Source organism: Falco naumanni, chromosome 2 (assembly GCF_017639655.2).
Source record: "Falco naumanni isolate bFalNau1 chromosome 2, bFalNau1.pat, whole genome shotgun sequence".
Lineage (NCBI taxonomy): Eukaryota > Metazoa > Chordata > Aves > Falconiformes > Falconidae > Falco > Falco naumanni.
The window spans coordinates 96,937,632-96,965,263 of record NC_054055.1 but is presented as its reverse complement, the minus strand read 5'-3'; the positions used below and the strand labels follow the sequence as shown (position 1 = coordinate 96,965,263).

At 39.6% G+C, this 27,632-nt stretch overlaps 1 protein-coding gene across 1 annotated transcript in view; it reads right to left on the bottom strand.

Annotated features, from left to right (window-relative positions):
* MID1 (midline 1) overlaps window positions 1–27,632 on the bottom strand; it is a 157,369-nt gene that overhangs the window by 85,235 nt on the left and 44,502 nt on the right. Inside the window, exon 2 of the mRNA XM_040582761.1 lies at window positions 21,526–22,241. Within this exon, the coding sequence (XP_040438695.1) occupies window positions 21,526–22,185 (660 nt within the window). The 5' untranslated portion in view covers window positions 22,186–22,241. The remainder of the gene's footprint in view (window positions 1–21,525; window positions 22,242–27,632) is intronic.

The following is a 27,632-nucleotide window of genomic DNA, read 5'->3' as shown; positions in this document are numbered from 1 at the left end:
ACTAGAGGGTATTTCCCCAACAGGACCAGTTTTTCTAGTGAAGCATCAACACACAGTATTAAGTAGGTCAGCAAAAGTAAAATGGAGCATTTTCACTATGTGAAAACCTCTTTGTAGTTAGAAAGTTGTTGGTGGTTTTGCTTCCACCTGTTTACCATCATGGGGATCATCCAGGGAGGCAGGAGCCTGGGTTACATAAGAAGAGAACTCTGTTATTGCTGGGCAAGATTTCCTGATTGAAAGGCTGTGAATATTTGCTCAGTTCAATAGAACTGAGGTATTAAGGGCATACAGAATTGCTGGGGCTGCAAAGGCCATCTGGGCACTGTGTGACCCTTTCCAGGGACCTCCTGAAGGTTTATTATGCAGCTGAAAGTGAATATATAATATAGTGTGTGTTGGGGAAGGCTGGGATGTCCTGACAGCATCAGAATTCCTGTGCACAGGTAAAGAGCAGTGTGCATGTACCTGGGTGGTGATTGCTGGAATCTCAAAGATGTTTAGGATTCCAGATGAAGAGCAGGCAAATTAGAAATGTGTGACTCTAGAGCTATCATTTGGAAATTCTGGGCACTTTTTTACAGCCTTTAAAACTTGCACAATCCAGAAGGAGAGGACTCACCTCAAAAAAACTGGGTGTATGGAAGCTTTTTTGTAACAAATTTACCAGGGATAAGAATGTGAAATATCTATCCTAACAGTGAATGCTGCTGAACTTCAGTTAACCAGAATCAGGGAATCACAGTAGGTTTCCTGGGTCCATCTCTCCCATGAAGTGGAATGGACAAGGCTAACAGAAAACATCCTTCCGATTTGATTCAGGACTGACACAGGAAAGCTGTGTCAAGCTAAACTCAGCTGAAAAGCTGGGGACAAATTAGTACTGCAGCTTGTTCATAATCAAGAAATTGCACTTAAACTAGTAAAGACTTTTTTTCCAGAAATTGATAAATGCCATCAGCTGTCTACTAGAGTGTCAGTATCTGTATCTTGCAAAAAGCATTAACTTAAAACAGAATATCCCTCATTGGGAAGGGACCTCTGGCTCACAGTGAATAACTATGGGGGGAAAAAATTGCCCATTCTAACTTTATTCTGTGATTGCAACTTTGCAGTATTTAAATTTTATACTTAAGTAAGAACAAAGCAATAGAAAGTAACATTTTGGGTGGGAGTCCTTGCAGAACTTAAACCTCAGTGCTTCTCAGAAGGAGAGGTTCATTATGATAGCAGTTAGTTTTAATGAAGAGGAATTCAATCAAAATTTTGCACAAATCAGAAACACAATTTTTTCCATATTCCTTTTTTTCTGGATAATTTTAATTCCCAGGACTGCACTCCATAGGCTGTTAAACAAACCTCCAGGCTTCTGGATTTTAGCTGCAGCCAACATGAGAGTGCAGAAGAGAGCAGCAGTGTTTTGGCATTTATTGCTTGACTATGTCCTAAAGACATCAAAAATCTGCTTCGAAATAAGCCCTTTCCCAAGGCATCACAGAACTTACTGCCATTTCTTGACTGTTTTGAAAACCCTGGCATCCAAATATCTCACTCTCCTTCTCTGCTACATTGGGAAACCTGGTGTTGGGTTCCACAGGACCTGGCAGCGTCTCTCCTGCTTCCTTCTGCCGTTTAACTGCACACTGCCCTGGGGTTTCTAAACCAGATGCACATCAGGCTTTATGGCATGCCTCCGATGCAGAAGCCTTTGAGCAATTCAGCTCTTCTATACTGTGTGGTTCACAAACAGAAGCCCCTCAGTGCCCTAAGGCTGAAGTAACTCTTGCGGGGACATGGTGCTAAGAAACAGTTTCCTAATGCCAGTATGACAGAACAGGCCACAGAAGCACCAGTAAAGAAAACCTCCCTTACGTGAACTAATGAAACACTGCTGTGTTGCTGGTGGTGTACAAAAAAAAGAACAATGTAAAATCTTTCCATCTTCCTACTCTAGTTATTAATTTGTAAAGCAAAAACATATAATTCAGTAATCAGAGTTGTAACCCATGTGAACACCAAAAAAGCTGATAAAATGGGACAAAGTTTTTTAATTCAGACCCTGTGGGAATCTTCTCAACCTGAGATTTAACTTTGGGATTTGCAAAATTACAGAAAGCTGATTTAAATATCCCTGTTCAGACAACTTGGACCACTAGTACTCTCCCTAAATCAGCGCTGATCAGTTGATTAAAGATGAAGGTATCCAGAAATGACTGGATTTGAGGATCACAAAATCCAGCTACAACACCTGGGCCAGAATAGCCCAAACCTTGACCACTGTTATTTAGCACTAAGTGTCCTGGTTAATGATCTTAGAATGTAAAACAGCTGGGATAAGATGCAACACACGCAAAGGCAAGCTATAGATATGAAGAAGCAAAGATGGGAGGTTGCAAAGACATTACAATGATCCAAACTGGACTGACCACAAATCCCAAACAGGTTGTAAGAACAAAAGAGCATTTTAATGGGTGGAAATTATTTGTAATATATTATTCTCCTCACATAATAAAGAGGAAGTCTCTTTTTTTCCCTTTTGCTGTTCTCTTATATATTGGATTGAAACACTTCCTTCTGGTCCCCTCTGCCAAATCTCAGTATCAGAGGAAATATCAGCTCACTATTGTTAGTACATAAATTAGCTGAACTTCATCTAAGACCAGTCTGTGGAACTACTGTGCCAAAAAAAATAAAATAACATCAGTATTCTCTTGGTGTACTGCATCTTTACTTTAAATAAACCTGCATAGAAAACAAGATCCCTTTGGAGAAAGTACAGGACTATAGAGGGATAAATAAGGTAGCACATGGAAAACAACCTCTGCAGGTGTCTTAGCTCCACGTAGCCAGGCATACCCACAGTCATACTGAATGTTGTCTCACTCTGCACTATGTAGGGCTGTGACTGTAACTGATTTTCTGGGTCAGCATCTAAACTGAAGTACTGGAAGCAAAAAAGTAGCTGTGTTTCTTTGGTCCTGTCCCTGCCCTGGACTGGGAAAAGAACAAACCTGGCCTGCAGTTCTCACTTTTCTAAGAAAGACGAAACTTCCAGGCTCTAGGACAACCAAGCAGGAGGGCAAATGTGGCCAGCAATGCCTCTCCTGTTAAAGCTGTTTCTGTAGTGGTGTGAGTGTCAAGGCCATGTGCTCCAGGGGACCCCACAGGCCAAAGCAGCCATGACAGCAGGCTGCAGGCCCTGGGGATGGCAGGTTCTAACGCCTCTGGATGTCAGGGCACAAGAGACGCCATGCATGGCACTGGGGACAAACTATACTACTGCAGGTTATGGAGCAAAGGGTCAGAGGAAGAATCGCTTTCTACCTTTGCCTTCACAAGTGTTGCAAAGTGTTGTGAAGAGAAAAAAAGAAGATCCTACTCCAAATTCCCTCTAATTTTCTCCTTGGAGGCACTGTCTTTCGCAGAGGGAGGTGTGGTTTCCAAGACTCTCACACCGAGTTAAAAATCAAATTCCATAATCCCTGAGTTAGTGGGTAAAAGAGGGGTAACATGACAGAATTTATCTCCAGGCAGTTTTTTTCCTCACCTCAAACAAATTCTGCGGTTTTACTCAAAAGTGGAAACAGCTTTAGGATCAAAACCCCATTTGCAATGAATCTGTGGTCACTAAAAACATTACCCAACTCTATTGATTAAATTGCAGGATAAGACCGGTCTAATCCTTCCAATAAGCTCCAGATTATGCCAGCATTTTCTCAGTGACTTTGCAGAACTTTAAAGCAGCCAATTAACCTGACCAGACAGGCCAAAATCGAAGTCATCATTCAGTAATGCTAAAAAAATCACAGTGCAGTTGTTAAGCAACTGCTACGTTTTTGGGGGGGTATGGCAGAGGATAGAGGCACTGAATTGCCTTCAGCAATGATGAAGGCATTATGTATGAAATCCAGGATAACTGTAAAGCCTATCGTGAGCTGAAACAACATGGCAACAAATGATTTCAGCCTCTTGCTAAGTTTGCCAGCGCTCTGTTACTTGGCAAACCTCTGAGAAGACTTGAATATTTGTTTTTCTAAATCTCAGGCAGCTTTGGGTTTGCAAAGCTACATAAACAAATGAATTACATGAAATTTGTGACTGACCTACAAATCCCAGCCTGCCTATTTCTCTTTTCACTTCCCCTTCTGGCAGTTCAAATTCAGGAGACATCAGTCTGTTGCTAGAGTAGATTTATGTTGCTGGAACATTTACCTAAGGCCAAATGTTAGCTCTAATAACTATTTTTTGTTCCCATCCAACAGAATGTTTACTGGCCAATGCTGAGCAACAGAAGGATACAGCAGGGTCATTTTATCTTCTCGTTTTAAACCTTAGCATAGAAAGAATATCAAACCTCAAAATACAGTTTTTCTCCAAGTACATACTTATAATAGGAATTGCCACCTGACTCTGAAAACTTTGCTTTTAGTATTTTTTAATGTTCTTTCCACATCAAAGTTGTTCTGTGAACTTTACTCTTGAACATACTAGTCTTTAATCTCAACTTTTGATCTCTTTGCACTTTTATTTCTTTAGCAAATGATTTATTTTTTTTTCATGCAAAGCCTCAATTTTTCCTGTTCCCTCCATCCCTCCCTTCCCTTTTTCAGTTACATCTGCTGGCACTGCTAGCAGCTGCTGCTTTTGCAACATTACCAGTAACTGTTACACACTAAAGAATAATAATTAAAAAAAAAAATTAAAAAGAGAAGATCATGTGAAGGGCTTTGTTGGCTTCATCTGGTCAGCTGTCCCTGAGCTGCAGTGTTAGGTAACTCCTTTGGGAACATGTAATATTAACTATTCATGGATATCCAATTCTGAAGTCATAATATCAAATATTCATATTGGAAACACAATCCCAGGAGATTTGTTTAGCATTTAAAGGAACAGAAACATAGCTGTTAAAGTATGCTTTAAGTTGCAATATTTCATATATGCTTAATTAGAATGGGCATGCTCAGGCTTACTAAACATAAACATTTAAAGGCTCAGATTTGTCCTCAATGCAAATTCCCCTCTCCTGCAATTAGAATTTAATTTCGGGTTAGTTTTAATACAAGTTAGAAATAAAACCTGCTTTCTAATGAGACAGGATGACCCTGGTTTTAGTTTTATAATTTTGTAGCCAAGAAAATGATTGTAGTAGTCACTTCATCATAACTCTTTTCACTTTAATGACAGCTTGTTTGATCTTGAACAGCCCAAGCAGAGACAATGTTGGTGTGTTCAGCACACGTTCAGCACAGAAGCTGTTACAGATGTTAGAGCTGTGCATTGTACCTCCATGTGCTTCCTGGGTCCTAGGAGCTCTGGGGAGTTCATCATGAAAAAGACCAAGCTGCCCAACATCATTGCTTTCCCCCAGATGGAGGTCATTAAATTGCAATCAAACATCCACACATTCACTGACAGCAGGGTAGGGTGGGGAATGTTTTTGTAGGGGAGAAGGCAAGGAGGACGAGTTAGCTCTGGGAATGATACCCTAGATCTACTCTTGCCTGATTAGGGGTTGTGACTCTTCTGACCCTGAAGGTGGCAAAGTTTCTGCAGGCTCCCTTTGGTGGACCCTCTTTCCTTGGTGACCTTGTCACCACAGAGCATGGGGAAGAATTTTTCTAATGTAAGCCATCCAAGGTTTCTCTTCCTGTCCTCCACTTTCCTTCCCAATAGACTTTCCAGTAAGGCTTGGATTAGCCTTAAGTTCTTGTGGTTTCTTGTTTCAGATTTTGGTCTGGCCATTTGTCATCTTGGTTCTGTTTCTCTTCTCTCTGTTCTTAGAATGACAGAACACAGGATCACCTCTCTGGATAAGACTATACTTGCTTGCTGTCGATTTGCCAGTAACAAGTCTCTGCCAAATTTATATTCTAAAATTCCCCAAGCAGCAATTTAATTACATTATTTTGGATACAGCACCATAGCAGCTGCATTTATTTGATGAGGATTCATTATGGTTTATAGTGAAAACAATGGCAAATTAGCTCTGATGTGTTTTGGAATTTGTTCTTTATTTCATTTAGAATAGCCCTGTTTTAGTGAGCCTGACTCCCAAGGCCATTTGATCCTGCAGTCTGTGAGAAAGTAGGAAGGGTCTGACAAGAGTTCTTAAAAATCAGATATATCTACACCTGTTGCAGCTCAGCTATTGAAGTCCTGCTGGTTTGTGGTTAAAAGAGAATTATGAGACAGATCCATTCCACTATTTCAAGGACAGTTCCAGGACTATTTCAAAAGTCATGTGTACAAATCAAAATAAATACATAAATAACAAATCCTCAGTCTTGTCCATATTTTTCATGGATTAACTTTTTCCAAAGCAGAAAAGATTATATCCCTACTAGAAACCTAGTAAGTGTTCTCAAAGAAATCTAAACCAAATTACTCTGGTAACTGCTTCCAAGCTCAAACTTTACGCCAGATTTGTGAAATATTTGTTCAGTTTTTTGGAACTGACTGTAGAACTTAGTGTAAGTTCTAAGTACATACTAGGGGATGACATGAAGCTTAATCATAACGCAGAATTCACAGCAGGGGTGTAAAAACCTGCAAAGATCAAATTTGTTCTGCTACCACTATTCCCAACAAAAGTCACAGCTTAACATTAGAAGTTTTTGCCAGAATTCTAACATTATGTGAGGGGTATTAACTTCTGCAGGGAATTTTTGACCTGCAAAAAGTCTTGTATAGGCATAGCTATAGCATCAGTTCGCACCTCTGTAGTTTATTTTGCTTTGTTTATCAATACAGTTCTTTTTATTGGCAAAAATACTTCTTGGCCATTTAATGACACAAGGAAAAAGAAATTTTTCTTTTTTCAGCTCTTCTCAAATTCTGAAAGGTTGACTCAATATCAAGAGTCATATCTGTACATCTTAACAGCAATCTGTGGTGATAAAAAGAGCAACCCTTAACAGAGCTGGGCATAGAGGCTGCTGTATCTCTTTTTCATACACATTTAAGGGCTATGGATGGAATTGCTCCTGCTTGCTTAGGATAATATTTAAAGTCCATTCAATCACTTTACTCCCTGTCTTACTCTGTAAGATCCTTATCTTTGCTTTGTGCTGGAATCAGGGTAAGTCTGAGCCATCACTGAGCCATTTCAACTTGCTAGACATACAGAAAATTATTCACTTACTATGCAGAGTTGTTTTTTTACTGACCTTGAGAGCTGTCACACCTCAGGGTGGAGTTGGACAGGCATGTCATAGATGCTGAGGAGGAGGTGGGAGTGCACTGCTACAGGAGGGGGAAAATGGTGGATGCACAGAAACTAGCCATGAAATTGATTTGGCTGCTGGGAAATTGTAATTTAGGCACCTGACTTGTGCATCTACCTATCAGCATCTCACACGGCAGTCTTCCTAGAGTACACTTGTGCAGTCAGTGAAGATGGCTGGGTGTCTAAAGAGGGAGAAAACGGAGTAGATTCAGCGGTGCCACCTCAGGCGTGCCTGCACCATCGCACTGCCAGGCCTACTCGCTGCCAAGCAGAAAATGCAGGGAATCAGTTCACCCACGGGTCGCACCAGTGCCAGAGCTGCTTCAGCGGGATGACAGCAGTGTGCAGAAAAGGCAGGGAGAATGACGTGACAGGGTGCACCATTTGTTGGCAGCAGCAGGCTTGCTAAATCAGTTCAGTGATCCCATAATGTACTCTGAGTGCCAATAGTATTAATAAGGAAAACCCCAAACAGTCAGTAGTAAGTACATAATAAATTAATAATCAGTAAAAATAATCAAACAATCCAGTAACATCTGCTGAAGCAACATGGGATTCTGTTGATGTACCTGAGGCCAGCATTTGGTATGCTGTAAAGAAAAGTAGCAAAAGTAGTAAAAGAGCCAAATTTTAAAGAATGGACAGGAGGCACTTTTATTGACACTACCAAGCCTCTTCAGAGCACTGGAAACCAACTACATGAATTCTGACTCTTAAACAAGAATACTGAAATCACATATATACTAAATAAGAGAAAACCCCAAAACTTCAAAACACTTTTCTTCCACCTTGGCATGCCACTTAGCTACACTCCAGGATTTCTAACCAACTTACCCTATGCATTTTTATGTAGAAATAATGACTCAGAGAGAGAAACTTTGAGACAGGCAGCTTCCAAGATCGGATATTTGCCTGACCTTGCAGACCTCCTCAGGAAGGAAACGAGTTCCTTCAAGGAAAACATGTGACAGCAGATCCAGAGCCCATTCTGCAAGCAGGAGTCATTCAATAAGGCACTCCTGTCTTGAACTTCAGGGTGAACTAGGGTTCCTACCATGCTTAAAATATGTCAGGAAAAAAAAATAATACGTGAAAACCAAGCATCCTCCCCTTTACTTTTCTATTGTTTTCTTACTTGGAGTGACAGTTTCATTGCTAGCTGTAAGCAGAGTCATTACAAAATAAGCTCTCCCACATCTGAATTTGTAACTTATGACAATCATTTGCTTGTAACCCAACAATTTACTTGTACCCCTATACTGCAAACACTCAACCTTGCACACAATAGAGGCAGCAATTAGACTAAAATTGCTTCCTAATTTTTTCAAAGTTATTTTGATATTGTACACATTAAAATCTAAAGCCTTCACTGACTTTAACAGTACTGAAATTAAGCATCATAAGGTTTTAGAGCTGAACTCCAAATCAGGTATTTTGCTGGCTTTTTGTTTTGTTTTGTTTGATTTTTCCTAAAGGGTAATAGTGGTATATTTGACAGAAAGATTACGTTGCTTTCAAGTGAGAATGTGCAAACTGATTTAGGCAGAGCAACAACACATTTAAAACTGCTCAAAATTAAAACTTCATTTAAATATTTTTCAGGTGTTCAGAAAAATGGTTTATGAGCTTATCACTCTCCTTACCCAGCCCTCTTTAACAAAAGAGATTACAAGAAAATAATTAATCTAAGGAGGTGGTATTACCTAGAGTAATTCACTATATGTTCAGACCAAGATTTTTCAACTTGTATAAATAAGGACAAAGCTGGAAGTAAGCACATAAATTAAAGAGGTACAAAAAGATTCCTCTGATAACATTGTTACTCAAAAAGAATTACAGTAATTCATAGCATCCTGCCTGCATAAGAATTTCAGTGCATCGGAATTTCGGGAGAGCCTGAGCATGTCTACCAAGTGTGAAAAGAAAGCTAATTCAGCAGATGGAAAGACAATGTAAAAACCACAAAAAAGCTTCATGGTTGCTGCTCTAATTGGTGAAACTGAATGGAAAGGTCACTTTTTCCTCAAGAATGATCACAGGAAATGTTCAAAAGAGGGTGAAAACATTATTGTATGTCTAATATAATGTCCCTTTGCCCCCAAGCTGCAGCGTATTTTTTTAAGTTGAAGGTTGTAATCAAATTCAGAGAAGAGAACAATGCCTACCCATACTTAAGACACATGAAATAAAAAATTGCATCACCATAAAAATTCACCCAAAGCTTGCATTCACCAACCATCTGAAGTGGGTCCTTTTGGAAGTGGGCGCCTATCAGCCTGGGTATGAAAAAATGCCTCAGTGCAGGAGCTCCCTTAATGGCAGAGTTTTCGACGTACAGATGAATTTGAACCCTCAGTGCTATCCTTCTAACAGCAAGCAGTTACTTACAGAAAAGCAAATGTGGCTCACTCCTGCCAAGCTGAAGAACACCCTGTGCAACAGGAGAGCCCAGCATTGGTAGAGCCATCCTGGAGTGACCCGCTGCCCCTGCAGCCCCCAGCAGCTGCCTACACACGGGATGCAGGGACGGCATCAAAGACCATATAGTGACCAGGTCTGTGACTACTAGAAAAACACAGGGGCTTTCTCTCCTAAGCATTCACCTCTACCAATCTCTTGCATATCTACACATATATTTTTCCCTTTTCAAAGGCATTGGAAAAAATCTATTTTTGGATTGACAAATTTTAGGTTTTTTAAAACAGATGATGTCAGTCAGATACTATTTTAATAGTCCCTTCAATTATTCCTTTGAAGGCATTTCTTGCATGCATGTGTTTAGAGTCTTTGGACCACAAATAAAATGTTTTAAATACCTACTCAGATGAACCATCATCCATACACTGATCAATACGTCATCTCCTCTTTAGTAACTGATTATTAAGATAGATATTGCTCAAATTCAGTTTGAACGAGTTATATTCTCCATATGCTGCTGGCTTAATCTGAAAATAAAGTTTGCACACTGTCATTAGCTATAGCCTAACAAGTCTGCTTAATGCTTCTACCATGAGACACATATGTTCTGAACAGCTGCCTGCCTTTAATCTCTACTTAAAGATTGACTGTATCATAGCAAATAACAAAACTAGGGTGTACAGCCTCACATTTCAAAATAGCCAGTATGTCTCCAGAAATGCAGAGACGAGTTTCAGTGGGGAGACTACTTTAATGCAGGAACCTACAGCAACTGCCAGCTGGTCTTAAAGTAAAAAAGGGCTGGGTGCTTACCAAAAGAACATTAATCGATATAACCAATACAACAATGTAGGTTCTTCTCTTTTACTTTGTTGCATGATATTTTCATTTCTCTTAGTATTTAAGAAAGATGATATCTTTCCTTTTTTACTTTTTTACTTTCCTTTTTTAACCGATTTTACGTATCAGCTAGGCCTATCAGCTAGACTTAGATATGGAGAAATTCTCTGGTGTTCAAATGCGCTGCAAGCTTGAATTGACAATGTTAGTCATAGATACCATGAAATCTTAATATAAACTGCATGGCATAAACAGGAGAGTTTGACGAGTCTTAAGTTTAGTTTGCATATATGTAGTAACTTTTAGAAACAAGAGAAAAGCTGGATTATTTTGATCTGGGAAGCATTTTTATTCTTTTTTTTTTCTTCATCAGCTTCAAATTAGCCATTGCTTCCTCCAGGTCTGGTATCCTGAGAGTGCTAAGAAATCGTCCAGTACTATCTGACATCAGAGATGTTCCAGCTCATTTGTAGATGAACACATTAATGTTTATCTTCTGAGGCAAAAATAGAAGTTGAGGCAAAAATGGAAATTTAATACTTTTAAAGTATATATTTCAAAATGTGTGCAAATTACAGAAAAATATATAGAAAAATATGCTGGAGTGGCTTATGATTTTAGGCACACCTCTGAACTACAGGTGTATTAACAATCCCATCTTGATATCCATCCTGGGACCCAGGAGTTCCATCCCCTGTCCTTCCCATCTCTTCACTCAGCCTGAAAGCAGATTGCTGCTCCCATCTTCATCTGCTTAGTATTAACAATGATTTATCACCCACAACTGGTGAGCCTACAGTAAGTAATAGTGTAAGAAATGATTCATGCAGTATGGCACTAGTAAGTAATGGTATTGAAAAGGCCCCTTTGTACTCTTTAGCTTTTAAAGAAAGGACTATACAATTTATTACTGTTTATTGTAATTGACATGAACTCTTGCATAAATTACGTGGAAGATTTCTTCTCATTGTACCAGGTTTTTATTTTCATTTTATTTAGAATACCCTTTGGGAAAAAATGTCATAAACCATAACTTCATTAAGAAATAAAAACTGAAACACTTATGAGATAGAAGAGAATCTCCACCTCAGAAGATATGAGATAGAGATTTGCTCATATTTTCAAATATCTTATATTTCAGCTCTTTTTTCAAACTTAGGGAGTGTAAATTTTCAGTCAATAGCAGTACTGTTATAACTATAACTGAGTTTGGACATCAGAATTAATTTATTAGACTGGCACATAAGACAGGACATACAGAGCCAGGAGCTGCACTGGGACCTCTTCTTCTAGATGAAAATCACAAGAATCCAGGCCTTTCAGTGTAGTAACAAGGGGGAGTGAGGCTATTGTATTTCAACCCACACTAATTATAAGAAATCAAATAGTAGTGCCTCCACTGACTAGTGAAACTAGCCAATATTAATTTAAAACTTTTTTCTTATTTAATCTCACCCATTACATGGTGCCAACAGCTTGCCTGAATATTACTGTAACCATATAAAATTTCCACATACCTGTCATGCTTGCTTTTGTATTTAGTTCTAAGCATAGTTGAATGACTATTTCTTGAAGCTGGGGTTACATCTCATGTAATTGTACAATCTTACATTACAGGAGTTTTTTTGAATTGAGCCTTTGGGAATTAGCATAGTAAAATTAAGTAAAATAGAATTTCTATACTTTACAGATGTGGTTGGCAGAGATGATAGTAGAGTGGAATACCATCTATTCCAAAGTTGCAAACACTACAGATTTCTTTTTTTTTTCTTCCCCCAAATAGAGATGAAGTTGTATATTATTCCACCAAAATATCCTTGCCTTTTCAAATTTGCAGCATTTGGTTTTTGCAGCCAGTGTTCTGTAGGCCACTAAAAGGCTATGGATGAGGGTCTGTCATAGTTACGAAGATCATTCTCCATATCACAACTAACTGAACAGATAAATCACAAAGCAAAAAGCTAGCCATAGGCACTCCAGTTACATTTCTCATCTGTGCTGAATTTGATCCTTCTCATGCTGTAAAATATAATTATAGGATCATACTGCTAATTTATGTTATTATGGCCAACAAACTGTAAGGAAGCTAAAATTGCAAAGTTTAAAAAGAGAAGACTGAGATTACATTTTGGCAGGAAATTTTCATTTCTCCAAAAATAAAAATGTTGTAAGCACGGAAAAAACCCAAACCACCAAACCCTGTTGCTTTCAAAGTCAAACTGATGCAACTTTGAGCATGCACTCAATACAAACACATAAATAGCCCAAAAAATCTGGAAGTGCCATAGTGCTGTAATTGAGGTGGATAGGGAAATATTTCTACAGAATCATACTCCTGGCTATGGACCCATTGCTTGTCCATTTTTCTTCCCTTTCCAGTTTGCAGTGCTCAGAATCTCATGGAGCTCTTTCAAAGATGACAAGGTGTATATGCAAACAAGTGCAAGGAAGAGGCACAGCATCTTCTAAATTTTGCAGTGCAATTATGACAGTCTCACATCTTGGCAACTGGGGACAGCTGAAAGCGGGTCACAAAGTTCTAACAGAGGGGACCTATGAAGTACAGAGGCAGGCCAGAGCTCCAGTCCCTTGAGCACTTTTGTCCGAGGCATTAAACAACCTGCACATGCTTTCCTTCCACAGTCGTAAACCAGGATATTGCATAGGACCAACATCCCACACAAAGGAGATACTCATAAAACAAGTGATACCTCCACTCCAGCCTGCAGAATTTAAAAAAGGCTATTTTAAAAAGCAATTCTGCTGGCACCATCAAGGTATATCATTAAGAAAGTCAGTGATCTATTATTTATTGACTACCCCAAATGTTCTAAGCATTTTAGTGATGAAGACTTTCTATTAAGCATTTATATTGTAGAAGGGTAAGAATTGCTTAAGTAAGGATTTACAGAAGGTCTAGGAATAACTCGGTATAGTCACACTATGATAAAATCATCTAATTTTCCATTTTCTTTGCTCCTCCTTCATTTTTCACCGATTTCAGGTAACTGGAAAACAGAGCAGGCTCTGTCTGATTCGCAAGAGCACATTATAAATGAGATGTGAAAGCTGTGACAGGCAGGAATCCCCTCACCCCACGTCCTCAGTGTGGGTGCTTGCTCTCGAGGGCAACAACGTCCTTCCCAGCAAAAGAAAAGGTTTCCTGCATGGAGGGTCAAGGCATATCAAGGGAGATACAGGGCTGGATGGCTGGTTTTGGGGAGAAGTAAATACAGATGGGAGGAAGAGGGAACACACAGTCTCATCACCTGTTTCAGGCTTTGAGTCCAAAGTGTTCTTTAGCAACCCAACACAGATTTCCAGTCCATAACCTTCTGGAGGAGATTCCCTCTCCACGGACTATTCAGGCTGTCCAAATTAGGCACCGTTTCTGATAGGTATGAACCCCTATGTATAGGTTCACAGCAATGAGGATACATACAAGTATTATCATTTCACTAGGAAGTGTACAGCTGGCTGGAAAAAAAAGAGGGCCAAAGAAAATCATAATAGATGTACACTTGTAAAGCCTGAAATGGAAAGTAGTGTACTGGGATCATTGTTGTATTTGTGTTTTAAGATCAGGCAATACAAAAAAAATAGACTATGTCATGAAAACTATTCAGCATAAGATGAAGAACTAAAATGCTTTAATCATGCTCCTACAATTGTGTGTCATTACAGGGCAGGGTTAAAGTAATCTGGATTTCTCTTCATGGAGTAATTGAACATATTAAATTAAAGCTTGAGAGAATTCTGAAATATTAAGTGTTCTGCAGTTATTTGGGAGATATTTACATCCAGATTTTAGGATTTTTTTTCCGGTAATTTGGTATTTTGGGATTTTTATTCCCCGGTAAAGCACTGAAAGAATGAACTTACTCATTCTATATATCAGTTATAAGAAAATGTACTGTTATGATAAACCCTGTAAATGTTCTGCCTTTGAAAGGTCACTTGTTTGTAACTTTTCCTGTTACCAGCTCTGTTACTCTGGTAGACACTACATTTCCTAAACAAAGGGTCAGCCTGTGCCCAATGTTATAAAATGGTTCATTATTTGCCCTTAACCTCATCCATTTGCTTCATTTCCATTTTTATTGCTTTTTTCCTTGCTTTATTATTTATTGTTTAAACACAAATTTTCATCCTGAGCAAGTATCTCTTGTGCATTATATTCCACCATCAAATTTCAAGCATCATATTATCAAAAAAAGTGTAAGCAACGAAGGGTCAGTCAAGAGGTCATTACAATGAGCAAATTCAGAGTTAGAACATGGACTTTAAGTCTGTTATCTGAACAGCTTGGACCAGTGCCATGGAAGAGTACGAAAATACATTTTACTTAATGCCTGGTCTGGCTTCACTGAACACCAGAGTCATGAGAACAAAGATAATAATGCTGTACTATTTAAAATTTCATTTCTCTTGTTCTTCCTGAATAGATTATGCCCTCAACACCATCATTTCCACTAAAAATCAAAGGAAATAAGTAACGTGAACAGTTTTGAAAGATTTGTCAACTGTTACATTTGTGAAAGTAAATCTTCAAAAACTATGGCTTATATTATTTAAAGGATCTTCAATAGATAGATAGAAACAATCTCATAGTACTTATAATTATTATAAAGTCATGGTTCATTATCCACAGTCATAAACACAAGGAATTTCAAACTATGCAAAATGGTCTAAAGTTTACAAAAAAAACCCCAACCAAACTACTCCCCTGAAAAGGACTAATGTTGTTATTACTGTATTGACATTTTCTATCATCCTTCTAAACTCCAACAAATACCAAATGGAGGAAACACAGTCACTTGAGACAACACTAAAGAGAGAGAATGTTCAAAAGTCTGCCTTAATATTTATATATTTATGTAATAAAATAAGTGTAGCTGGAAAACATTTGTAGTAAAGAAGTTCGTTCCTATAGTGATGCTCTTCCATGCAATACCTTAATATTTTTGTATCTCTGCAAATACTGAAGCACAGCAAGTTAGTTACATTTTTGCATCTATTTCTGGGCTAAGTAATAGGAGATGATATTCTATACTAACAGATGTGACCATTCATCTTTTTAATATCATCAAAAATCAATACAAAGAAATATCTGCTAAGTGGTATCTAATCTAATAATGAACTAGTAATAACATCAAGCTGCATCTAATTTAATAATAATGTAATAATAATGAAAGTCCACAAGTTCCCCATTTTTTCAGGTTGGATATAGTGTTTTAAACTATATGTTAAACCTGAATAAAGGACACTACAGAAAGTAACTTTCAATACTCTGAATCTCTTAAGTACAACTTAAGGGAAAGCGCCACTTATCTAAGCATTTAGTAACATATATAACTATAATATTGATATACTATGTCTTTACGTATCAGTTGGAATTTTTTTAGTTAACTTCTTTAAAAAAAAGAAGTTAGTAAAGTAAAAGGGTACACGAGGAAACTACAAATTTAGATGTCAAAATATTCAGCTACTAAAAAAAGATATATCAAAACCATATACCAAGTAACAATTAATGTGTAGTTTATATATATATATGATCAAATATATTTTTTTACTGACCCACACATGTATATGAAACTGTATATATTTACTTAAAATATAGGCATGTGTGTATTTATTCAAATCCCAGATTCCAGATATTCATGAACTTAGACATTATTAGAATTTACATGTATTTCTATGCTAGACAAACAAATCTATATACACAAGTCCAGGTTTTGATGGGATGGAGTTAACTTTCTTCTTAGTGCAGTGCTGTGCTGTGGCTTTGATGTGAGAACAATGTTGATAACACACTGATGGATTTAGTTGTTGCTGGTTGATGTTTATATTAAGATTTTGGTTTCTTGGGCCTTGTCAGCGAGAGGGCTGGAAGGGCACAAGAGACTGGGAGGGGACACAGCCAGGACAGCTGATCTGAACCAGCCAAAGAGGTGTTCCATACCATGGAACGACATGCTTGGTTTATAAACTGGGGGCTTAGGTGGGGCCAGGGAGATCGTTGCTTGAGGACTGGCTGGGCATCAGTCAGCAGGTGGTGAGCAGTTGTACAGTGCATCACTTGTTTTCCTTTCTCCCTTTTCGTTTGGCTTTTATCCTTTCCCCCACCTTTCCATTATAACTGTCATCATCATCGTCATTATTATTGTTGTTGTTATTATTGTTACTGTTGTTATTACCTTTTTATTCTGTTTAAATTATTAAATTGTTCTTATCTCAACCCTCAAGTTTTACATTCCTTTCCCATTCTCCTCCCCATCCCTCTGGGTCAGGGGGAGTGAGCAAGTGGCTGCGTGGTGCTAGGTTGCCAACTGGGGTTAAACCATGACAATAGAAACATAGGTAGTATTGCCTTTATATACTAAAGAAGCACCATAAATATGCACATAAAATGAATACAATGTATATAGACACACTTTTACTTGTATGTGCAAAATATATTTATATGTAAATCCAGAAACCAATGTTTCCAGATGGTCAAACCCACTCTTTGTACAGCAAAGAATTGAGCGCTGGGTTCTTATGGTATTGTAGTATACCAATTAATGATAAAGCTGCAACTACAAGATAATGCCAGATAAAAACATTTGGAAAGCTTCAACACATATTTTGCCTGTATTCTGCAAAGAAATTTAAATATGAAAAGTTTTTTAATTAATAACATACATAGCAGGGAAGCAGACATATTTTGGTGCTCTATTTGTAGAAGCTGTGGACTCGACAAAGTCTCCTACCTTTACACAGTAACACTTCTAAGAGCTGAATGCAGTTCTCCCTACATGGGAAGAATTTATGTCTGCCTCCCACCAAAAAAATATTTGTCAGTAATTGAATCGACACACTGTAGAAAAACAGATCCTTGCATCCTGAATCAACAGTGTAGGATCAATAGATGTGTACGGATTCTGCCACTAAAACTAGGTGAAAACCACGCAAACAAGAAGCTCCCTTTTGTTCCTGGAATTTTGGACTGCCATTCAGAGAGCTGCCCTGCCTTCATAAACATGCCCAATACACGTCAACACTAATAACATTCAAAGAAAAATATGGAGAAGCACAGCTAACCTACAGCAGTTCCATTCAACAAAAGATCTTTCTTGACAAAGCAGTACAAACATTGTGCCAAAATTCTTTTTTGGCAAGAACATATGCATCAACAGTCAGATTCTCAGTAAATATGAAAGCAAGGAAAAACATTGCTTTGAATGGAGTTATCTTGGCTTTACACCATTTAAAAATGTGGTTTACTGCCTATCTTCCTTTTTTTTACACGTCTTCATGGGCCTTCACCAACACTAAATGAGTGATATCTTTCCATCCACACCATGTAACTTCTCCCCATTGTTCAAAATGAATCTTATCTTTTCAGTTTTTTTATCAATTCCTTGAGTATAAATATATCTATAGAACAATGGTAATTCTATGAATTTTCTCTGAAAAAAACCAATATATTTTTAAACTGTCTTTTCCTTTCCATTGCAACAAGACAAAAAGCAAAGAATCAGTATCAAGAGTAACTAGCCATAAATATTTTTTTGAGGTAATATGGTGGTGTAAGCATAAGCATTTGCATTTTCTATTTTTAAAGCCCTCATTTTTTATGAAACTAAAAATTATTTCTAATTTATACCACAATTTTGACCACCACCCATAAATTCAGTGTATCACCAGGATATTTCCTGTTCTCTGTTTTGGTCATCATTTATCATTTTCCCATTTTTAATATGCATCTGTCTATGACCTACTTTTAAGAAAAAAAATTCTAAACACATCTATAAACACTAAATCAACCATAACCGTGAAGGTATATCCTGTAGTTGTGTAGCTAAGCAAGAAAAGACTGCTCCTGGAAGAACACAAGTGTCCTCAACCCCCTCCACCCCAGCGCAAGTCAGGAAAGAAAAGCCCCTCTCAGGATTGGAGCCACAGTTGCCAAAAGAAAACACTTTCTCATTTTGAGATGCCCACAATTGCTGTTACATTGACTAATAAACACACCAGTGTAGACACCTCTGCTGGACAAGTGTACAGAACTCCTAATTAAGCAGTTTCATTTTTGTCACAAAAGGAGCTAGATTGTAATGGCATCTTTTGTCCTATGCTTAATGAAGGGTGAGATATTGTTGAAACAATTAGTAACACCAGTGGAAGAGAATGCAAGTGATTAGCATAGCTTGACGCCCAGAGCAACACCAGTTGCTGTTGTTAGCATTAACAATGTGTCGATTTAAAAAGAAGAATCACAAAAAAAGAAAGTGTCACTTAAGTGGTGCTGCTTTTCTTTTTTAAACATAAAAGTGACACCCATTTTTAAATGAATTCTCTATACTAGTGGCTACTGCACACTCATTCTTTCAGATTTATTTTTTTTTTTTTTTTAAGATTTGAATAGCCTTTATATCAACCCTCAGATATAATAAAAACCCGCAGCAGCAATACAGCAGTCAACAACATGTTTTTTTAGGTGGGAATTTTCTGATCTGTTTGAACATTGAATGTGCCAATGGCACGTGCACATCATCTCTAAGTTGAAAAAGACCATTTGAAAGTTTGTACCTAAGATTTATGTTAGCAGCATAGACCAGTGACTCAAGAGGTCATGTCACTGTTCATGGAGGAGGCCTGAGTGTGAAAATAGACCTGAAATTCTTGCCCATCAGCTACCAAACACTGAACAGGTATTGTTCCTTTACTCCTGAGGGATAAATGCCTATCTATGTAATTCAAAACCTTACTCTTTGCAGTTGATACATAAAACAGCACAAATTTCTGAGATGGAAGAGGCAATGAGGAAAGACATGGTTTTCAGATTACATTCTTACGAATGCATGCTGGTTCTGGATGGAAACCACCTAGCCTACTGTTCCTGGGCTCAGGGTAGAAACACGTCATAACCACTGGCATAATTGGCATGACTGATGTCATTGTTGGCATTAGCAAAGTGAAGCAGACATCTTCATGACAAAGGACAGGAACTGGGTTTCATGGAGACTAATAACTGTCTGTGTGAACTACTTTTAGATAGTTTGGGTACAAAAAAAAGTCCACATCTCAAAAAACCTAAACAGGTATTATAAACAATTCTAGGAGTTGCCATTATAAGGAAAGAATTATTTTACTAGGCCTACACTAACCATTAAATTAGTACTTGAATTACTCTTCAAGGACAGTGGTGGAAAGTACTCGTTTAGGCTTCCTGCCAAGTTAGCTAAACTGGGTAATGTCTAATATAAATGTTACTTCCCTGTCTGAGATACCCTTTCAGAGTATGCTTAGGCATCTTTGCACAGAAAAGCCATAGATCATACAAAAATACCCTCTTTTTTATTTTTGTTTTGTAACTATCTGCAATATTAAGTCAAAGATGTCAATAGAAAATTCATGCCTTTTAAAGTCTTTGAAGAGTTGCCCTATTTATGTACATCAACACTAAGAAATGTTTACTACTTTTTTGCATCCTCAAAAATATAGTAATCCAGTATTTAACGTTGAAGGTATTTCACATTAAGTAGTGTATTCCTACTCATATAAAGTTGATAAATAATACACTGTTTAGCTTACTAAACTGTAGCACCTGTTAAGGACATAAACCCATTGGATTACTGAAAAGCACTGTAGGCGTGTGCATCTTCTATTCACATTTATAGTCCATGCCCCATTTTATCAGTGGCTAAACTCTTGCCTTTAAAATAACAAACCAACTCAGAAGAAAAGAAAGCAAAAGTAAGAACTTCTCCATATTAAATGAAAGAAGTTTTTAAGAAATGAAGGGAAGCTATCAGGTCCAGGTAAAGAAGTGTCTTCCATTATGTTAATATAATCATAGAATATGATCTGCATGTTTGCACATGCATAAAGGCACAAAAGCCACACAGCATGTGTATGCAGCTTTCACTTGCAATTACCTAAAGTTATCATAGATGTGTGCAGCCACACATTTTTGTCTGAAGGTATTTAAGAAAACCCTTGCAGTTAGTTAAAGCTAGTAATTCAGTTTCTTTTTCCACCTCCAAAATTCTGTGTGAAGGCTGGCAGATAAGCTTTGCCCTCTGCACTTGTAGTTTCTCGACTGCAGTCCACCTTTAAAAAATCCACCCCCAGCTGCACACAAGCACACGCAGAACAACTGCAGGGATTGAGAGGAGGAAAGCATGGGATGTATAATTCCTGCCTTTGCTCTGCAGCAGCACCAAAATCGGCATGAGAGGAACATACACCCAGGTGGGTGGGAGGCCACTCACCTTGACCTTGCTGTTCAGCACGAGCTCTGCCTCTGCCAGCAGCCTGGAGAGCTGCCAGAGCACCCTGAGGCCAGGTTGCCGACTGCCACCCCACCCAGGGTAACCTGCTCAGGGCTAGGAGGCTGCTGGAGCTGCCCAGCTACCTGGAAGATGTGTCACAACCTTGCTGAAGCATGGGAATGCCACAAGAAACTCAGAAATAATTTTGGTTTTGTTTCCAGGACTGCACCACCTGCAAGCCTGGGTGGGAGGCAGCATGGGAAGAGTGGAGCCGGCGCTTGGTTTCCCTGGCTGGACAGGCAGCTAGCATCCCTGAAACCAGCACAGATAAATGCATCTCCTGTTAGCTGCTATGCAAAGGGCTTTTCACACTGAAAGCAACCGAATGAAAAAAAATCAACAGCAGAAATACGCTAAGAATCCCTGACATTTTAATCAGCGCCTGTGTATGTGCAGTCAGCACTAATCCTTGGCAGCTGCCACAAATGAAGCTGTAGGTAGATAAGAAAATTCACCTAAACAGTAGCATGTACTGCATATTCCTTATGATAGTATAGAGAAATCAAAGCACAACTGAGGAATCTTTCCTTCAAAATCCAACACCTTTTAAAGGGTGATGAGCAAGTGCACATATAGATCTGTATGTGTACCTTGTCCGATTAGAGACTGCACACCTACCTTCCCCAACCCCTACCCAAACGAGGAATTTAACGTGCAACCAAAGGGCACTCTCTTTCCCAACCACACGCTGCTTGGCTAGAAAGGCTGATAGGTAGCACTAACCTTTAGCTTGTCATAGCGCTCACTTAAAGCTGCCACCTGATGGTCACGGTGTCGCCCAACCAGTTTACACAAGGCACAGATTAACTGGTCGTCAGTCACGCAGTACATGTTAACTTTCTCGTCCTCATGCTCCAAGCACATTAATCCCCTGATGTGAGAGTCCGGGATGGGCTCGATGAGGCGGTGGCCGGTGAATGGCTTCTTGTTAGGGTGAGTGGCTTTCAGGCACTCCTCACAGTAGGACACCTCGCAGGTAACACAGGTTTTCACTGCCTCCTGGGCAGGGTCCTGGTCGCAGAACTGGCAGAGGACCTTCTCGCAGGACGACATGCTGTTGCTGTCGAATGCCCGCTCCCGGCGGGTCTCACTGGGTGAATTGGGCCCGCTGACCGAGGCTTTCTGAAACCTGTCGATGATGTTCTGCAGGGTGACGTTGCGCTTGAGCCCGTCTAGACCGCGCTGGCTGAGGGTGATGACATAGCGGCAGGTCGGGCACTGGAAGGCGGTGATAGACTCCACCGGCTCGTTGGTGGCGCAGTGGGAGACCAGGATGCGGTGCGCGCAGTTGAAGCAGAGGCTGTGAGCACAAGGCAGCAGCAGCGGGTCTTCAAACAGCTCCAGACAGATAGGGCAGGTCAGTTCCGACTCCAGTGTTTCCATCTTCAGGCAAAGCTTTCCTGTGGTGTCAGCGAAATCCAGGGAAGCTGATCAGCTATCTGGAAACACACGTAAAATTCGATTAGGCGAGCGAGAACATGAGGGGTCAGCCGTGGGGGGTTGTCAACTTTCACCACTGCTCTCAGGGCTATCAACCCGCCACGCCAGGCAGGAAAGCAATCCAAAGTTTTGAACCTGCATATGCACACATCAAGGTATTTAAAACCGAACTGCTTTATTTCCCCCCTCCCTTCATCTGCTCACTTAAGAATGCAAAACAAAGCTCCTTCTGCATTTCTTTCCCTTTCTCTCTCATGCTATCGAGGAAAACAGCAGATGTTTCTGTGCATTATTAAAACCCAGAATGATGACCCTCGAACAGCCTATTACAGCAAAATTAGATTTCTTCAGCAGATGCTGCTTTTGGCTTCACTCATCTAGTAGTAAAACTTTTTTTAAAAACTTCACCTTTGTATAGCATTGTGCAAGGATTAGTCTGGAGTATTATAACTGATAACCTTACAATAGCTATTACAATTTAAAAAGTTATTTTATCAGATTAAAATTTTCGTCTGGTATTATCGCCATATTACAGCATTTAAAGTACATGTCTGTTTTACTTGTGTAAATATATATCTGAATATATATAAGCAAAAATATTTATAGGAAAGCATGTGGTATTTTACATATAATGTAAATAATAAAATTCAAAATGTATCATATACTAATATACTCTTCTTATGTATTTCAAGAACCTATGCAACTTTATTTATATGTACCTGTACTTCTGTGCATATGTAGCTGTATACATATGTCCAAATATATAATGTATACATGTTTGTAGTAAGATAAACATAGCTAGAGGATCACAGAGCATCGTAATTGAAATGCCCTAAGGAAGATGGAGGAAGTAAACAGTAAACAGTAGATTAGCCCAAATTTCTGATGATCCTAACCTCTGGTACAAGAAAAACCTCTAGAGACTAAGATAGTAAAGTGTAGTGAGACAGTGAAATGTGTGATTTGCCTAGGAGGAGTTTGTGTGTGTGTGTGTGTGTGTGTTTGTGTACATTCGCTTTTGTGTGAGTACTCTCTAGGGCTAAAACTTATGAACTACCACTTGCTTTAGAAGCCTTATTAATCACCTGAAGTGGATTAGGAATCCAGGACTTTTAAATGGAGGGCATGGGATTTTCTGGACACACAGCAGTACACCCCCGTCAATGATCAACTGAAACTTCATTTTGCTTCCTTTCCTGTGCTCAGTGTTACAGAGAGTGGCTTTGAAAGAGTCGCCCTACGCAGCTCTCCCTGCCTAAGCTCCCGTCAAGGGCCCATCACCGCCGCAAGCAGACAGGTCAGTGAAGCAGAAGCAAAAGCTATGCTTCACACTCACAGAGCTGTACCTCTTCACAGTACAATCTATTTAAGCTTTGTTGCTCATAACTGAGGACGGCTTCAGATGGCACAGCTGCATCGTCCTTACACTGTAAAGTCATTGTTCGGTTGTGTGAACTCTTGCCTCCTCCCCTGGCCAGGGAAAAGGAGGAATGGGCAAGAATCCCCCCAAAACAAACCTTGGTTCATTAAGGGTGAGGAGAGCTCAGGGCTCATTAGCAGCCTTGGGAACCAAGCGTGTTTGAACCTTCTGTACTTCATGACAATTAGTGTGCGGAGCACAGTGGCAGTGACAGGAATGCTACCTATAACCCCAATACGAATGACAGCAAAAGGAAAGTTCAGCGAACAGAGGCAAGGTTCAGACCGCCCATCGGTATGTAGCCCTCCTTGCTCTGTGGGAAGAGCAGCAAGGCGTCTGCTCCAGAGGTATGCTTAGAAATGAGGATACTTTGCCTCTTTGCATTAATGCTTCCTTTTATTCTGCCAAGAAATCTGAGCATTTAAAAAATGCACTGACCCCATCAAAAAATTTGCTTTCCTGTATCTTCTCTGATGCTGATCTTACTTGAAATAAAGTTTAGTTTGCCAAAGAGTAATTCATTTCTAACTATCCATCAGCTGCCATAATTGCATGGTGCATCTGGTCAAAATTAAAGGTCTGGCAATTTGATGTAAGCAGGAAGACAACTCCCCTCCTGTCTCCTCAGCCACAGCCACACAGCACAGAAGAGATGAAAGCCTTTTCTGCAAATGAAGACCAGTTTGTCTTTCCTCCTCTTCACTGTGTCTTACAGAAGTCCCAGAAGATGAAAATCTCATTCACATTGTTTGAATCCCTTCCACACCACAACTGTGTACCTCATCATCCACTTATCTTGCAGGCTGAATGCTGCACTGGAAATGGGAGAAGGGGATTTGGGGTTGGCAGGAGACAATATTTTAAAAAGGCAAACTAATCGTTGCTCATCTATTGGCAGTCCACTGAAAACCTGCCAACATTTTGAGTTTGTTTCCTAGGACTGTGTTTGGAATACAAGGCTTTCTTCCATGCTGTCTTTTCTGTACAAAATCCCTCTTGCTCCTTCTTGTGCCAAACCGTTTCATTCATTCAGTTTCCTTCTTAAAGCGCTTTTTTTAACCAAGGGCTTTTTTAAAGTACTCATATAAAAGAGAGGGACAGATAAAAGCAGCAGAAAAATTTGCATCACTGCCTCACGGAAAGATGTTTGAATCACCATCATGGCTCTACATAAATACCACCGTCTCAATTGATGACTAATTCTGATCTATCTGACCTGAATGAGCAGCAGCTCAGCCCTGACTAATGCTGTTCAGTATGAGCAAGAGTGCCAAAATCTGATCTTAGAATGTAAACGTCTTGGAATAAGAGCCTATCTTCCAAGGTAATCAAAGCTGAGCACACTGATAGAAACCCCCCCAAAAAATGACATTTCCCTGTTTTCATTTGCAATTGCCAATAAGCCAAAACACGCTGCATCTGGGACTGAATAATGAATCCTTTAAGAGGCACTGAAGAGGGGCTGTATATTCTGGGCAATCCAGTGATTACTCTTTAATCAACTGCATTTCTGCTTTCACTTTTAGGTTGGTGCCTGAAGTGTTGAGTATGCTGCTGATCCAGCTACAAAATCTTTCAAACTCACTGGCCCTTGCCTTAAGGTTTTGTATTCAGTTTTTGTTGTTTTGTTTTGTTTTTTTTTTTTTTTGAGAGTGGTAGAGAATCCATAGCTACAGTAAACTGGAAGATTAGGCAGAAACTCGATATCCATGGTTTATATATGCACATGGTTGTATTCCATACTCAGCATGGCTCATAAATTGAAAGCCACATAGACAGCCTCCAGACACAGAAGGGAAAGAAGGATTTTCAAGTACATAATTTCATTTTTGCAAAAATATGGAATTACTGGCAGAAAATTATACTATTACCAAAATGTCATTGAATTTAGTATTATTTTCCTACCCACAAGGGGTAGTTTTAAGAACAGATATCAAAGAAAAGCGATTGTCAAAAGAAAAGTGTTATTTAAAAAATCAAAAATATGCTTAAGTACTTTGGATTTGTGACATCTCCCCAGCACATAATGATTAGTTATGCATTATGTGGCAAGCAATACAGTAAATGAAATCCCCATCTCAGTGTAGTTCATGACATGACTTCTACCAACCCTAGTGGAATTAGCATCTTTGTACCTCTTGTTTTAAGCACGATATATTTTTCAGGTGGTATTAATACCTTCAGCTGCACAGAAGCGCACTAAAAGCTTTTCAGAAGTAGAGAGACATGAGAGAAATCAAAACTAAAGCTGAACTAGATAAATTTTAGTATGTGAAGTACCAGTAGAGCTGAACACGTTAGAAAAAATAAAATCTCAAGCACTTTCATAACTGGATGCAATGCTATGTTGCAAAAATTGTGTATTATACCTTCCACTTGTTTTATACTCGAAAGGTTATGGATCCGAGATACTACCAACACGGAGAGGACTGTTACCACTAATCTCAATGAGACCCTAGTAATTGAAGCCCCAAAACACATTTCCTGAGTAGTACATAAAATACACAGTTCACTGCTTTTTGAAACACTATTATTTATAGGAAAATCTGGTGATTAGGTGTCCCTGAAATCAGCGCATGGTTGACTGAAGGCTGACTCTTGATTTTTCCTTGCTGGGAGTGCCAGTGGTATGGATGATCCCTAAGTTTTAGGTACAGAGAACAGTATATAGAAGCAGCAAGATAAAGATACCAGAAAGTGTTGGTGGGGGGAGACTTCCATGAACCAGAACTGTAAGCACTTCCTCACAGGAAGCAACACACTTCTATATCCTGAAGAAATCACCTGCCATTAGAAAAATATTGCAAACCATGTGTTGCTACGTGGAGCTCTTCTCACAGCAAATACCCCTATGTGGGTCCTGTACGCAGACTAGCACTCTCTCTACACCCAAATGACAATCAGGAAATTACAATTAATGTCCAAAAAAATTATCCTACTAACATCCTTAGGAAAAAGACAAACATCCAGCAGTAAAACAATAGTACCTGGTGATGCTACACTGACAAAATACTTCAAGAAGGTTAACAGCGTTCTTTAAAATTGGATCTGGATAAGGCATTTCAGCCTCACTAGGAAAGCTCACCAGAAAGGTGACTGGTGTCCTGACATGGTCTTTACTTTTATCTGTTTTTAATTGGTGTTACCTAGATGATCAATAATACTGGTAATTATTTACATTTCTTGTATTAACAAAGTAATTATAGTGTGATACTGCCAAGCAACATTCTTGACCTTAACCCAGTACATTCATGCCAGAACACAGTATTTCTGAAGTGTTAACATAATGCCTGAGGTAAAATACCTAAAATATTGTACTGGGTTTGCATAGCAAGGCTTTGGGGGGGGGGGGGGGGGGGGGGGGGGGGAGCTACAGGAGGGGCTTCTGTGAGAAGCTGCTAGAAGCTTCCCCCGTGTCTGACAGAGCCCATGCCAGCCGGCTCCAAGACAGAGTCACCACTGCCAGCAACAGTGGCAGCTCCTCTGGGACAGCGTATTTAACAAGGCAACAAAACCCTGCACAACACCAGCAGCAGGCAGAAGAGAGGAGTAAGACTCCGTGAGAGGAAAAACTCTGCAGACACCCAGGTTAGTGAAGAAGGGGGAGGAGGTGCTTCAGGTGCTGGAGCAGAGATTCTCCTACAGCCCATGGTGAAGTCCACGGTGAGGCAGGCTGTGCCCCTCACCCCACGGAGGTTAACGGTGGAGGACTCCACACCAGAGCAGGTGGATGCCTGAAGGACACTGGGACCCCATGGGCAGCCTGCACTGCAGCAGGCTCCTGGCAGGATCTGCGGACCTGTGGAGAGAGGAGCCCATGCTGGGGCAGGTTTGCTGGCTGGGCTCGTGACTCCATGGGGGACCCACACTGGAGCAGCCTGCTCCTGAGGGGCTAAATCCTGTGGAAGGGACCCACGTTGGAGCTGTTCATGAACTGCAGCCCCTGGGAAGGACTCACATTGGAGAAGTT